General features: G+C 40.6%; 1 protein-coding gene across 3 annotated transcripts in view; it reads left to right on the top strand.

Annotated features, from left to right (window-relative positions):
* Positions 1–11,793, top strand: part of tenm3 (teneurin transmembrane protein 3) — a 225,769-nt gene extending 213,976 nt beyond the window's left edge. For all 3 annotated transcript variants that reach the window (XM_028590658.1, XM_028590650.1, XM_028590666.1), the window contains 11 exons: positions 80–277; positions 670–729; positions 1,415–1,759; positions 3,500–3,744; positions 3,831–4,012; positions 5,158–5,360; positions 5,965–6,075; positions 6,186–6,328; positions 6,440–6,564; positions 7,499–7,629; positions 9,399–11,793. In XM_028590658.1, the coding sequence (XP_028446459.1) occupies positions 80–277; positions 670–729; positions 1,415–1,759; positions 3,500–3,744; positions 3,831–4,012; positions 5,158–5,360; positions 5,965–6,075; positions 6,186–6,328; positions 6,440–6,564; positions 7,499–7,629; positions 9,399–10,154 (2,499 nt within the window). In that variant the 3' untranslated portion in view covers positions 10,155–11,793. The remainder of the gene's footprint in view (positions 1–79; positions 278–669; positions 730–1,414; positions 1,760–3,499; positions 3,745–3,830; positions 4,013–5,157; positions 5,361–5,964; positions 6,076–6,185; positions 6,329–6,439; positions 6,565–7,498; positions 7,630–9,398) is intronic.
* Positions 11,794–12,141: the final 348 nt, after the last annotated feature.

The raw sequence follows: 12,141 nt of genomic DNA, 5'->3' as shown, positions 1-12,141 counted from the left end.
CATTGTGCTTCTGCTCGTGTCTTTTACTGCTCTGATGGCATGTTACATGTTTTCTTGTGTTCTGCCCTCTCTCTAACAGTCCATGGTCTTGCTGCTGCACAGCCAGCACCAGTACATCTTTGACTATGACTCTGGGGATCGTCTGTCAGCGGTCACCATGCCCAGCGTGGCTCGGCACACCATGCAGACCATCAGATCCATAGGATACTACAGGAACATCTACACCCCCCCAGAGAGCAACGCCTCTGTTACTGTGGACTACTCTGAAGATGGACAGGTGTGTGAGTGTGTGCATGTGTCTGTGATAAAACTGCCATTCATATCACTTGATAGAATTGTCCCTTCTTTCAGTTATTTTTCTCTTTTTTTACAGCTTTCAACAGCTTTAGTTATAAGTGTTGAGTTATATTTGAGCAGAGATTGTAGTTCTACAGTAGTCTACAGTCTATTGTTTTGTGATTGCAGGGCAGCCCAACATTTGCATCTCAAGTGCCACCATGGTCAATTCTCACAGTCATGATGAATCTTTAGCGTAGAGTATTGTTCAAGTCTGATCAGTGACCCAGTCATCTGATCATCATTGTAATGATATTAAAACTAAAGGGCTCATCTCTAGTCTCTCTCTCTCTCTCTCTCTCTCTCTCTCTCTCTCTCTCTCTCTCTCTCTAGCTCCTCAGAGTTGCCCATCTAGGGACTGGCCGCTGTATACTGTACAAATATCGCAGACAGGTATGTGATTTTTCGGAGTTAACATAATTAATAATATATATTTTAGATTTGTTTATATTTGAGTACATGTGTAGTTCATTAACAATAAATACAATGTTTTATATTTGTAACAGTTATCACAGTAGTATCATCCTATCCCTTCTTTGCAATGAAAATTACTATTAAAATATGTTTGAAGTTATGTAAGTAAAAATGTAATATTTATAGAAAAAAAATTGACTATTAGATTCATGTATAATGTGTTCTACAATCCTAATTGTTATTTTCTGTTAAGTCAACCCACATATGAATAGTTGCATATTGTAATGCAACTTTTCCCTAAGATGCTGAACAGGATAATCAGATATAATATAGGGAATAAATGGAAAGAAGATGTATTTTTGCACCGAGACTCAAGTTTTTTTTGTGTCTCATAAGTCCTGGCAGAGAGAGATAGATACAGCCCGATCCGTGAAGAAACACAGTCAGGTGGACTCTAGGAGAGGGGTGAGGCGTGATATGCATGAGCGGCAGCTGCAGCAGAGACAAACAGGCACTTTGACAGCTTGAATAGACCACTCAAGTTAGGTGATGGCAGTCATTAAAGTTAACTGATGGTGACGCTGATCCAGGATGATTAGGATCGGATGTTTTACAAAGTCCAATATTGTAAACACATACTGCTCTGTTTTAATTGTCTGATCAGAACAAGCTGGCAGAGATCCTCTATGACTCAACACGGGTCAGTTTCACGTATGATGAGACGGCTGGTGTGCTTAAGACGGTCAACCTGCAGAGCGAAGGCTTCATCTGCTCAATCCGGTATCGCCAGATCGGCCCGCTGGTTGACCGGCAGATATTCCGCTTCAGCGAGGACGGGATGGTGAATGCACGCTTTGACTACACCTACGACAACAGCTTCAGAGTCACCAGCATGCAGGCTGTCATCAACGAGACACCGCTGCCAATCGATCTTTATCAGTTTGATGATATATCTGGGAAGGTGGAGCAGTTTGGGAAATTTGGAGTCATCTATTATGATATCAATCAGGTAAGACAGGATTGGCTGCATTGATGTATATTGTCCTTAAATGATGGTTAAGTAAGAAATGATACTTTGATTTAATCAGGCATTTAAAGGGACAGACAGTGACAAATCACACTCAGTCGGAACGTTAAAGTGAATAAATTATCTATTGTTAGGTGTATGTACTTTGGCATCACCCACAGCCCTCCACCTCCTGATTGGCCTTTAGCTAGTGACATAGTGACATCCCAATAAAAAATCTTAATTGTGTGACTTTAGTGTTTCACCCTCCCCAGTCCTTCCAAACTGAGATTTTTCAAAGCTGCATCTAGCATCACCGGTTAGTCAATGGGGTAGGAGATATGGCTAGAACATCATATCAGAACAATTCTCAGTACTGATGATATGACAGAATTATATATTTGACAGCAGATATAAAATATAATATATATATATATATAAAAAATATATAATATACAAAATTTTAGGCCTTAAAAAGTCTTACATTCGCTGAAGTATTGGGTTCTAGGTCTTAAATCATTTTAAACAGGTCTTAATTTTCCTACGTCAATGTAACGCTACCTCTAATGCTCACTAAAATGTTCCCACAGCGCTTTAGATTGTTTTTCATTTTTTTAATTCTGTGGTGTCGTAGACGCTAGTCCAAATATAACTTTGCTGTATTACGACTACAAATGAGACCAACATGCAACTTATATTCCAGCCAATCGTCCTATAATGCCAATGAGGAAAATGGATAATTGTGTCAGACAATGTTTCTAGACTCTGAGATCTGACTTTGTTGTTGATGTCGTGATATAGATCTTAAAGTGCCCATATTATGAAAAAATCACTTTTCCTGGGATTTGGGGTGTTCTTTTGTGTCTCTGGTGCTTCCACACACATACACGCTTTGAAAAAAATCCATCCATGCTGTTTTGAGTGAGATACGGTATCTGAATGTGTCCTGCCTTCAGCCTCCTGGTGAGCTGTTCAAAATCTGCTCGGACTGTGACGTCACAGTCCGAAATGAGTTGGCTAACCCAAACCGTTAGCTAATAGAGTTAGCGTAGCATGCTAACGCTAGCATGCTATGTCGTTCTCAATAGCAAAGCACTGCTACAACACACACAAGTTCACCATAATATACAAAAGAACTACTTACATGTGCGCCCTCATTTAGAAGTCTCCCATCTAATCCTGCCTTGTAACTGACTGAAGTTGGAGAAACAAGCTTTCTTTTACTGTCTCTAGAGTTAGCTAGCTGACATGCTCTACATCTGAGCTACTGAGCATGTACGAGTGCAATCTAAACTAAAATATGGTGTTTTTTGAAAATTAAACAAGTAAACCTATTCTGGTACAACCTTAAAATACAGTTTTGAACCTGAAAATGAGCATAATATGGGCGCTTTAAATTTCAGTCATAATGGTCTTAAAAAAGGTCTTAAAAAGTCTTACATTTGACTTGGTGAAACCTGTAGAAACCATGAGAAATCTTTTAGGTCCAAGTTTAACTTTCAATCTGAGTGATTCTGAGAGGCTTCATAAACAGGCCCTGAGCTATATACTTGTATTCCTCAAATACATCCGGTCTCTTTAATGTGTTTGTGTCTACAAAGCAGGGCAGAAAACCTCCCTGAATGGCACTTGTTTAATGTTAATGCCCATGTCCTGTCTGGTCGTTCATGTATAGTCTCTCCAGCTGTTTGTCAGTGGAGGAAGAAAACTGTTGGTTTCTGAACTCGTCTTCCCCGGTCTTAGATCATCTCCACAGCAGTGATGACCTACACCAAACACTTCGACCAGCACGGCCGCATCAAGGAGATCCAGTACGAGATCTTCAGGTCCCTGATGTACTGGATCACCATTCAGTACGACAACATGGGCCGAGTCACCAAGCGAGAGATCAAGATTGGACCATTCGCCAACACGACCAAATATGGTTACGAGTATGACGTTGATGGGCAGCTGCAGACAGTCTCCCTCAATGAGAAGATGATGTGGAGGTAGGATTATAACATTAAACTGAAAAAAAAACGCCCCATCATTTGATGATGTCAAATGTTAATAGTATAACTTTCTGGCCTGCCAGGTATAATTATGACCTGAACGGAAACCTGCATTTGCTGAACCCTGGCAACAGTGGTCGGTTAACCCCTCTACGCTACGATCTGAGGGACAGAATCACTCGTCTGGGAGATGTTCAGTACAGGCTGGATGAAGATGGATTCCTCAGACAGAGAGGAGCCGAGATATTTGAATACAACTCCAAAGGTAGGAATTATTATTTTGGTGGCCCAACATAGCACTGTAAAGTCACACCAGGAAGTGACACAGTGAAGATCATCCATGTGTCCTAATGAATTGGACCGTGCTAGAAGCTTGGTGACATAGTGACTACCTGGTGAACTACTAGTGGCTGGGAACATGCTAGCGCTAGTCAGTTACAATTATGGTAGCCTTGCATGGCCAGACCTATCACCACAGCGATGTTGAGGAAGGTCTGGCTACACCACAGCTACATTCTGGGATAGGAGAAAAAAAACGCTCTGTTTTGTTTGCATTTTTTTTAAACAACCTCATACGTCAAACTAAGCTCTGGACGCAGCGATGGTGGCTCTGCAGAATAGTCTCAAGAAGGAACTTGTTTTGGTGGAACATTTGCACCGCGTGAAAGAAAACGCCACATACAATATTAAAATAAATTAACTGTTCACACAATACTATGAGCTCTTTAAATTAGCTGGATACATGGTAAAACATAATTCACTCTTACCAGTCTATCTCCGTGTGTACTTTGTCAACAGCAATCCCACCAATTGGTCCTAAAACATCCCAGTTAGAGTTATTTCTGTAAGCATATTCTTTGTAAATCTTTACAATCATTCCCCGAAAGATCCAAGCCTTGTTGTTCAATCTAAATTTTTTTCATAACTGTCTAAAAGCCATTGCTCTTGTTGAAGTGAGAGAAGGTTAAATTAAAGTGCATGGTGCCACGCAGCTAAGAAGCACAATAACCTCCTCCATTTTGTGCTCTCCGTTTACTTTATGGTCAGAACTGTTAAGGCAGCTACTGTTATTGGTCAATAGCATAACCTTGTGTCAAAGTTCACTAAAGTTTAACTTGACACAAAAGACTTGACGTGGATTTACTTGGCCTGTGATCGTGGTGTTTCAATATCAATTCATTCACTTTTGCCGTTTTGAATACTGGTGTGACAAAGCCTTAAACCATGTTTTTATTCTAAAATTTCAACATTTTAGAAATATTTAACAATGCCACTGAAGTGTATACTACTATTGGGGACCACCAAAGTCTGCATTTTTAAATTCCACACATAGTAGCTTTCAACAGCAAGATCTAACTGTCTTGCCATTCTTCACATCCCTGTTCTTCCTTTTTATCATCTGTAATCCAGGTCTTTTAGTTCGTGTCTACAGTAAAGCAGCCAGCTGGACCATCCAGTACCGTTACGATGGTTTGGGTCGGCGTGTGGCATCTAGAAACAGTCTGGGCCAACACCTGCAGTTCTTCTACGCTGACCTGAACTACCCCACCAGGATCACCCACGTCTATAATCACTCCAGCTCCGAGATCACGTCTTTTTACTACGATCTGCAGGTAGCTAAAAGTCTAATGTGGTCCAATTTGACAAGACAAAAATGTAAAATGTTGTTATTTCTTATCCAAACTCAAATGTTCTCCAGTATCCTGCCAGAGACAGGCAAAACATTGCACGTGGAGGAGTCTTAGCTTTCTCTGGACACAGTTCCCACTCACTGCTATTTATGAGTCACTTTTGGTTTTTCCCTCTCAACCTTTGATTTATGATAGTATGTGTGGAGCAGGTTTCTCTCCAGTGACCATAGGGAAAACATGGTGAATGCACAGCATCTCAATTAGAGAGGAGGTGATGGTTTTCTGTGCGGCAGCACCACTTTATCACGTAAAAATAATCCTGAAACTCTTGCTGCTTTAAACGCTTCACAGGTTAGGGAACCTGTAACACAGTGAAAGCCAGAGATTAACTTGTTTTATTGCTGTGAATATGGTTAGTGAATCAGCAGCAGCAACACCCACAATCATTAATAATAATAGTGACGTCGTCATTATTTATAGCCCTCCTGTTATCGTGTGGAGTCAGAACACAGCAAAAATAAAACTCATAATTATCACTATTATTATGTTCATAATGTGTATAATTGTAATGTTTATTGTTGCACAGGGCCATGTGTTTGCTATGGAGATCAGCAGTGGAGAGGAGTTTTATATTGCATGTGATAACACTGGGGCCCCACTGGCTGTCTTCAGCAACAATGGACTATTGCTTAAACAGGTATGTGTGTGTGTGAATGTGTTTTTTCCTTGCAAAGGAACAAAGTGCTTGAGTGTATTTTGTGTATCTGTTCAAATCCTCATGACTCTCTGTTTGTGTGTGTACTGTAGGTACAGTACACGGCATATGGGGAGGTTTACTTTGATTCCAACCCAGACTTTGTGCTGGTAATTGGTTTCCACGGAGGCCTTTATGATCCTCTGACACGACTGCTGCATTTTGGAGATAGAGACTACGACATTCCCGCTGGAAGGTATTCACTCATGTCCAGTCCAAGCATTTGGGAGGTTATTTTCTACAACGGGATGCTATTCCAGCTTTTTATTGTCACGTCCGACTAAAGTGTGTTTTCTTTTTTACGAAGGTGGACCACTCCTGACATCAGCACATGGACACATGTTGGTAAAGACCCCCAGCCCTTCAACCTCTACATGTTCCGAGGCAACAACCCCATCAGCAAGATTCATCAGGTCAAAGAATATGTCACAGGTAACGAGAAAACATTTACAGTATAAGAGCACTAAAGAGGTAGATACTTTTTCGGTCTAGATGGTCCATCAGAAGAAACTGAAGCAAACGTTTTTGATGGTTCTAAACCAAGTGCTGTATAAGTATAGCTGTTCTGCAAAGTTCTATTCTGGGCCCACTTCTATTCACTGTGGTTAATACTTTTACGTTACATAAATACAGTAAATGTAAATTTGGGAACTAAAAACTTCTTTAAGCCGAATAACCATAGATATTTGTATTTTTCAAGCTGTTTTTTATAAACATAAAGTTATTCTTTTATTTGTGGGTTATTCAATGTTTAATTAATCCTAACAATATGCTAGTGTTCTGTCACTTTATTACTGCAACATATAGTGGAACTATATTGTTATGTTTTATCTCATCAGCCTAAATAGTGGAGTGTGGGGGGGTTATGAATTCTAAAAAATTGTATATGTATTATATGTACTGTAAGTTTGCCTGTTTCTTTCCAGAATAGTTGGTAGGAATAAGTAATAGTTTGTAGTTATGCTTTTGCTGCATTGCCCAACAGTAAGCTAAAGTTAGTAATTTTAGTAATTTAAAAATATAAATAAAATATTTTTCCCATCTGCTAGGTGGAAAGTACATTTGATGAAATGATTCAGCATTATAGTTAGGTCAGATGGATTTTGGGTTGTAGTAATTGGAAGCTGCAGCATTACTTTTTTATAGTAATGAGCTGCAGCAATGTGGGGCATTTTGTAAAGGGAACAACATTGGTTTGTCTGTAATTATTATAACAAGACACAAAATATACAAAGCCACCTTCTTTATTATTTTTATATCTGTTCTGCTGGTGCCTCTATTGAGTGCAAATCAACCTGTCTTGAAACCACTCTTCAACTTCTTATATTTTTCTCTTTTTCACATCCACTGCTCTCTTTCTCTGTAGATATCAACATCTGGTTGGTCACGTTTGGCTTCCATCTCCACAACGCAATCCCAGGATTCCCCATTCCTAAGTTTGACCTGACGCAGCCGTCACTGGAGATGAAAAAGAGCCAGCTGTGGGATGACCTGCCTGTATGTATCCTAAATACCGTTAGATAGAACTGTTAAACAGGGGGCAATTCTAGGATCAGAGCCCCTTTTAATGTAATTTTTTCAAACATTATTCTACTGTGCATTTTAATATCATTTTTGGACCATCGTGATAGAGGAAACACTGAATTATGAAACTAGAAAGACACCAACAATTCTGAGAAAACTTACTTTAATGCTGAGCCACATGCCCATTACTGAAGGTGAGATGGTATTACAAATGAAACCTAATGGCTGACTAGCACTATTATCTCAAAATGGCTCTGAATTTTTTGATCTAGGCATCTAGATTCTGGCTTTAGTTTCACAGTGTTGTGATATTCCTAGAGCAGAACTCCTTAGCCCACAAAAGATTAACACAGACTTTAAAAAAGGGCTAAAATTGCCCCTGCGGATGAAAGAATCACAGATGCAGATGACTTAAGAGCAACAGCCCCCTGTTGTGTTAGTAGCAGACTGTTATCCACATTTAACTACATGGAGCACAAATAGCTGCTGTACTGCATAAAAGTCATTTGACACAAGTATTTTGTGGTTACCTCTTGTGACATCACTGGTCATGACTGTATTAAAACTATTGATTTGATTTTATTATTATATTTGTATTATTTATTTTACCTACAATGCTAATGACAGCATCAATCTGTTAACTCCATACACAGAAAAAAGGGAAACTAAATATAACAATACAGTTTTTTAAGGTGCTACACATATATTTTACAGATATCATAAATGTGTACTATAGTATTTGAAACTCTACCAACTAAATACAGGAATGCATAAATACACACTGATGATAATAAAATGACCATGAGGCTTTCCTCATGGAGACAAGTGCATTTCATACCTATTCACACAATAAAGAAAAAAAAAAAAAAAAAGGGGAATTAAGTTGTGATTCAAAAGACATATTCAGAAAATTGAGAAGGAAACAAAGCAGTTGAAAGCATGTGAAAATGAAAAGGTGAGGAAATCAAGAGACAACCTGTTTTTACAGAGAAATTAAAATCAGGAAATGGAGGGGAAAGAGGAAGGCGTAGGAAGACATGGAGTGAGAATAATGAGGAGAGAAGACAATAAAGAGTCCTCCAGCAAAACCAACCATTCATGCCTTTCATGGCTTAAAGCTGCATTCTCTGCTACTTCCTCTGCGCAGAAGAGTTTTGAGACTGAGAGAGGAAAATTTAGAGAAATAAAGACACCAACATTAACAGTGCTTAATAAAGACAGAGACAAAAATAGGTATGGCACATTCAGAATGGAGTTATGAGAAAAGCAGAGAAAATGAGCGGGGAAATGAGAGCGACTTGAACCAACTGACAGTGGTAATTGAAGTGTGAATGTACTGGACTGTTATGTGTAGTTTGGGTGCAGTAATTGCCCACAAACGGAAGAGCTTTATATAGTTGATTTCACGCATAAAAAAGTCTCAGACGTGAATTTATTTTTTCTCGTCTCCAATGTATGTGTGAGTGGTTGCTCAACCAATCACCGCGCAGCTCATCTAAATATTCATGAGCATACGATATTTGGAAGAAAAGATCTTGTTAGAAATAGGGCCATATTCACAGGTAGTTAAGGGCCCATAAAATAGCAAGCGGGCAATTTTCAGCCCAACCAATGTTACATACCCTATTAGGAGATCTTAAGGAACAGTGTGAAATACCATATATAATCATTCTATCACCCCTTTAACAATGTCTTAAATGGAAAGCGGCACAGACATGACTTCCTCTTCCTCTCGTCCACAGTCCATTTCAGGTGTCCAGCAGGAGGTGACTCGTCAGTCTCGGGCCTTCCTGTCCTTTGAGCGCATGCCAGAAATCCAGCTCAGCCGGCGACATTCAGACCACAGCAAACCCTGGCTGTGGTTCGCTACCGTCAAATCTCTGATTGGCAAGGGAGTGATGCTCGCTGTGATCCAAGGCCGCGTGGTGACCAACGCTCTCAACATTGCCAATGAGGACTGCATCAAAGTGGCTGCAGTCTTAAACAACGCCTTTTACCTCGAAGACCTACATTATACAGTGGAGGGACGAGACACGCACTACTTCATCAAGACCAGCCTGCCTGAGAACGACCTCAGCGCACTGCGGCTCACCTCAGGCAGAAAATCACTGGAAAACGGTGTCAATGTCACGGTGTCCCAGTCTACCACGGTGATGAACGGGAGAACGCGGCGCTTTGCCGACGTGGAGCTGCAGTACGGCGCTCTGGCACTTCACGTGCGTTACGGGACGACGCTGGACGAGGAGAAAGCACGAATCCTGGAGCACGCAAGGCAAAGGGCGCTGGCGAGCGCCTGGGCCCGCGAACAGCAGCGGGTGAGAGACGGGGAGGAAGGAGTTCGGCTGTGGACGGAGGGAGAGAAAAGGCAGCTGCTGAGCAGCGGGAAGGTTTTGGGTTTCGATGGCTACTACGTCTTGTCCATAGAGCAGTACCCCGAGCTAGCCGACAGCGCTAACAACATGCAGTTCCTACGGCAGAGTGAGATAGGGAGGAGGTAACACGGCATCAACAACATCTAATTTCTACCCCCTGTAACTGTCAAAGACTAACAAAAAGTTCTGAGGATGGTGAAGTAGGATTTGTAGTGAACAGTCACTTAAACGCAAATTACCCGAAACATTATGAAACTACAGTTGTGATGGTTTAAAACAGTCTTCATGAGCCTGAAAGAAGGTTCATTCATTTGACCAATGCCTTCTCTCTCTTTCTATCTATATTTTCTTTCTTTCGCCCTGTCGTCTGCCTTTAAACAGCCTGCACGCATGCCCCTCCCTCTCTCTCTGGTAGGCGGGGCTAACCTGAGTGCTATAATCGTGTGCTATCTAGCTGGGATGTAAAGACTTGTTGAAGTAGCCAACTGAGCATTTCAGCAGCCATCACAACTAGATGAGCCCCCAAGCATTTAGACAGTTGTAAACTGTCAAAGCAGTCAATATAACAAATGTCTGTGGATCCCTCACAGATGATGCCGGTATCATATCTGTGTGGGTCCGGGTGTGACCCTTCGCTCCGAGTTATGGGCCTCGATGAGCCATGTCTATAGGATCTATTGTTTCCATGGCTGAAGGAACTGGAACTGTTGTGGATGCTCTCTAAGAGAGACAGGCACAAAAAAAGGACTACAATTTGTACGAAGGAGGAAAGAAAAAGACTAATTTTCTGTTTGGATTTTTTGTTTTGTTTTTATATATAAACTTGCATTTGCTTCAGACAAAAAGGGGATATAAAAAAAAAATGAACAAAAAAAAGTTTACATACTATTACCTATACCACTATTACTACTATTATTACGCCACCACCGCCACCACCACCGGAATGGACCATGATCTGAACTAAACAAAAGTTGAGTTTTGTTTTTTGTTTCCTTCTTATCTATTATCTGTTTGGTCAGTTCTGAAATCACTCCTTCTCATCCCCTGTCAATTTTACAAGGTCTATAAAAATTGTACAGTTTCAGACTACAATCAACAGCGGTCTGTGAGGAAACCACAGGTGACCATGGTGCCACGGCTGTTTCTGATTCTTTATGGACCGAGTGGGCTCACCGGTCCTGTAAAACACTGGTCCGCTGTCAGCCCGGGAGTCCTTCACTTCTGCAAAATGTGACTCAGCCTCATAATGCATAGACCTTGTGCTTTTATCGGTCAAAGGTAGTAGTATTGCTTGCAATAGAAACATGTTGTCATGGCTTTGGGGGGGGCAGGGTTGCTGTGAGTAGTAACTAATCGTTGCTTCTCGCCTTGTTTTTTGCTCGTTTCTCCTTAAAGGGACAGTGCATCGCCATCAGTGACTTTAATGGGTAACAGTAATAGATCAAAAATCGATGTGGATGTTTTTCTCATTGATTGTGGGTCTCTGTACTCTTACAGAGGAGTTTTCTTTGTGTTTATGTGTGTGTTTACAAGGTTGGGAAGGCATCTTTAATCATTTAAAGGAAAGAACAGGAACTTTACACAGAGTGTTAACATCATATGCTACCAATCTTTTTTCAGAGAGTTGACAATGTTTTATGGGTTGATCTTTTTTTATTTTGAAGGTTGAGAAATTCCACTTATCCGTACATCAATATTAGTCTCAGAGAAAGTAATTTATGTACAGTGTTTCTACGGTAAAAAAATAAAAAATTCCTTGAAAATATTGTTTTCTCACTGTGCTGTACATCTGTGTTTATTTTTCTATCCACTCTCAAAGGCAAACAGTATGAAAAGTTGCTAGCAGTAATGAACATGGTGTCATAGCTCCATGCAGCTTTGTGATATTGGGTCCTATCTTGCGCCATCCAGCGCCCGCGTCGTTTAAATAGCAAATGCACCTGCGCAACAGGTATATATATATATATATATATATATATATATATATATATATACTATCACCGGGACCGAAAGGATTTTTGAGTTGGGTATGGCTGCAGCCTGGAGACCCCCCGTCTCATACATGCCCTCCCGGCTGTCCGCGAGCTGTGATTTCAGTTCAGTCACTTTATTA

The sequence above is a fragment of the Perca flavescens genome, chromosome 2 (assembly GCF_004354835.1).
Source record: "Perca flavescens isolate YP-PL-M2 chromosome 2, PFLA_1.0, whole genome shotgun sequence".
In the NCBI taxonomy this organism is placed as follows: domain Eukaryota; kingdom Metazoa; phylum Chordata; class Actinopteri; order Perciformes; family Percidae; genus Perca; species Perca flavescens.
Note: the sequence above shows the minus strand (reverse complement) of the source record. Positions and strands in the feature narration are given on the sequence as shown.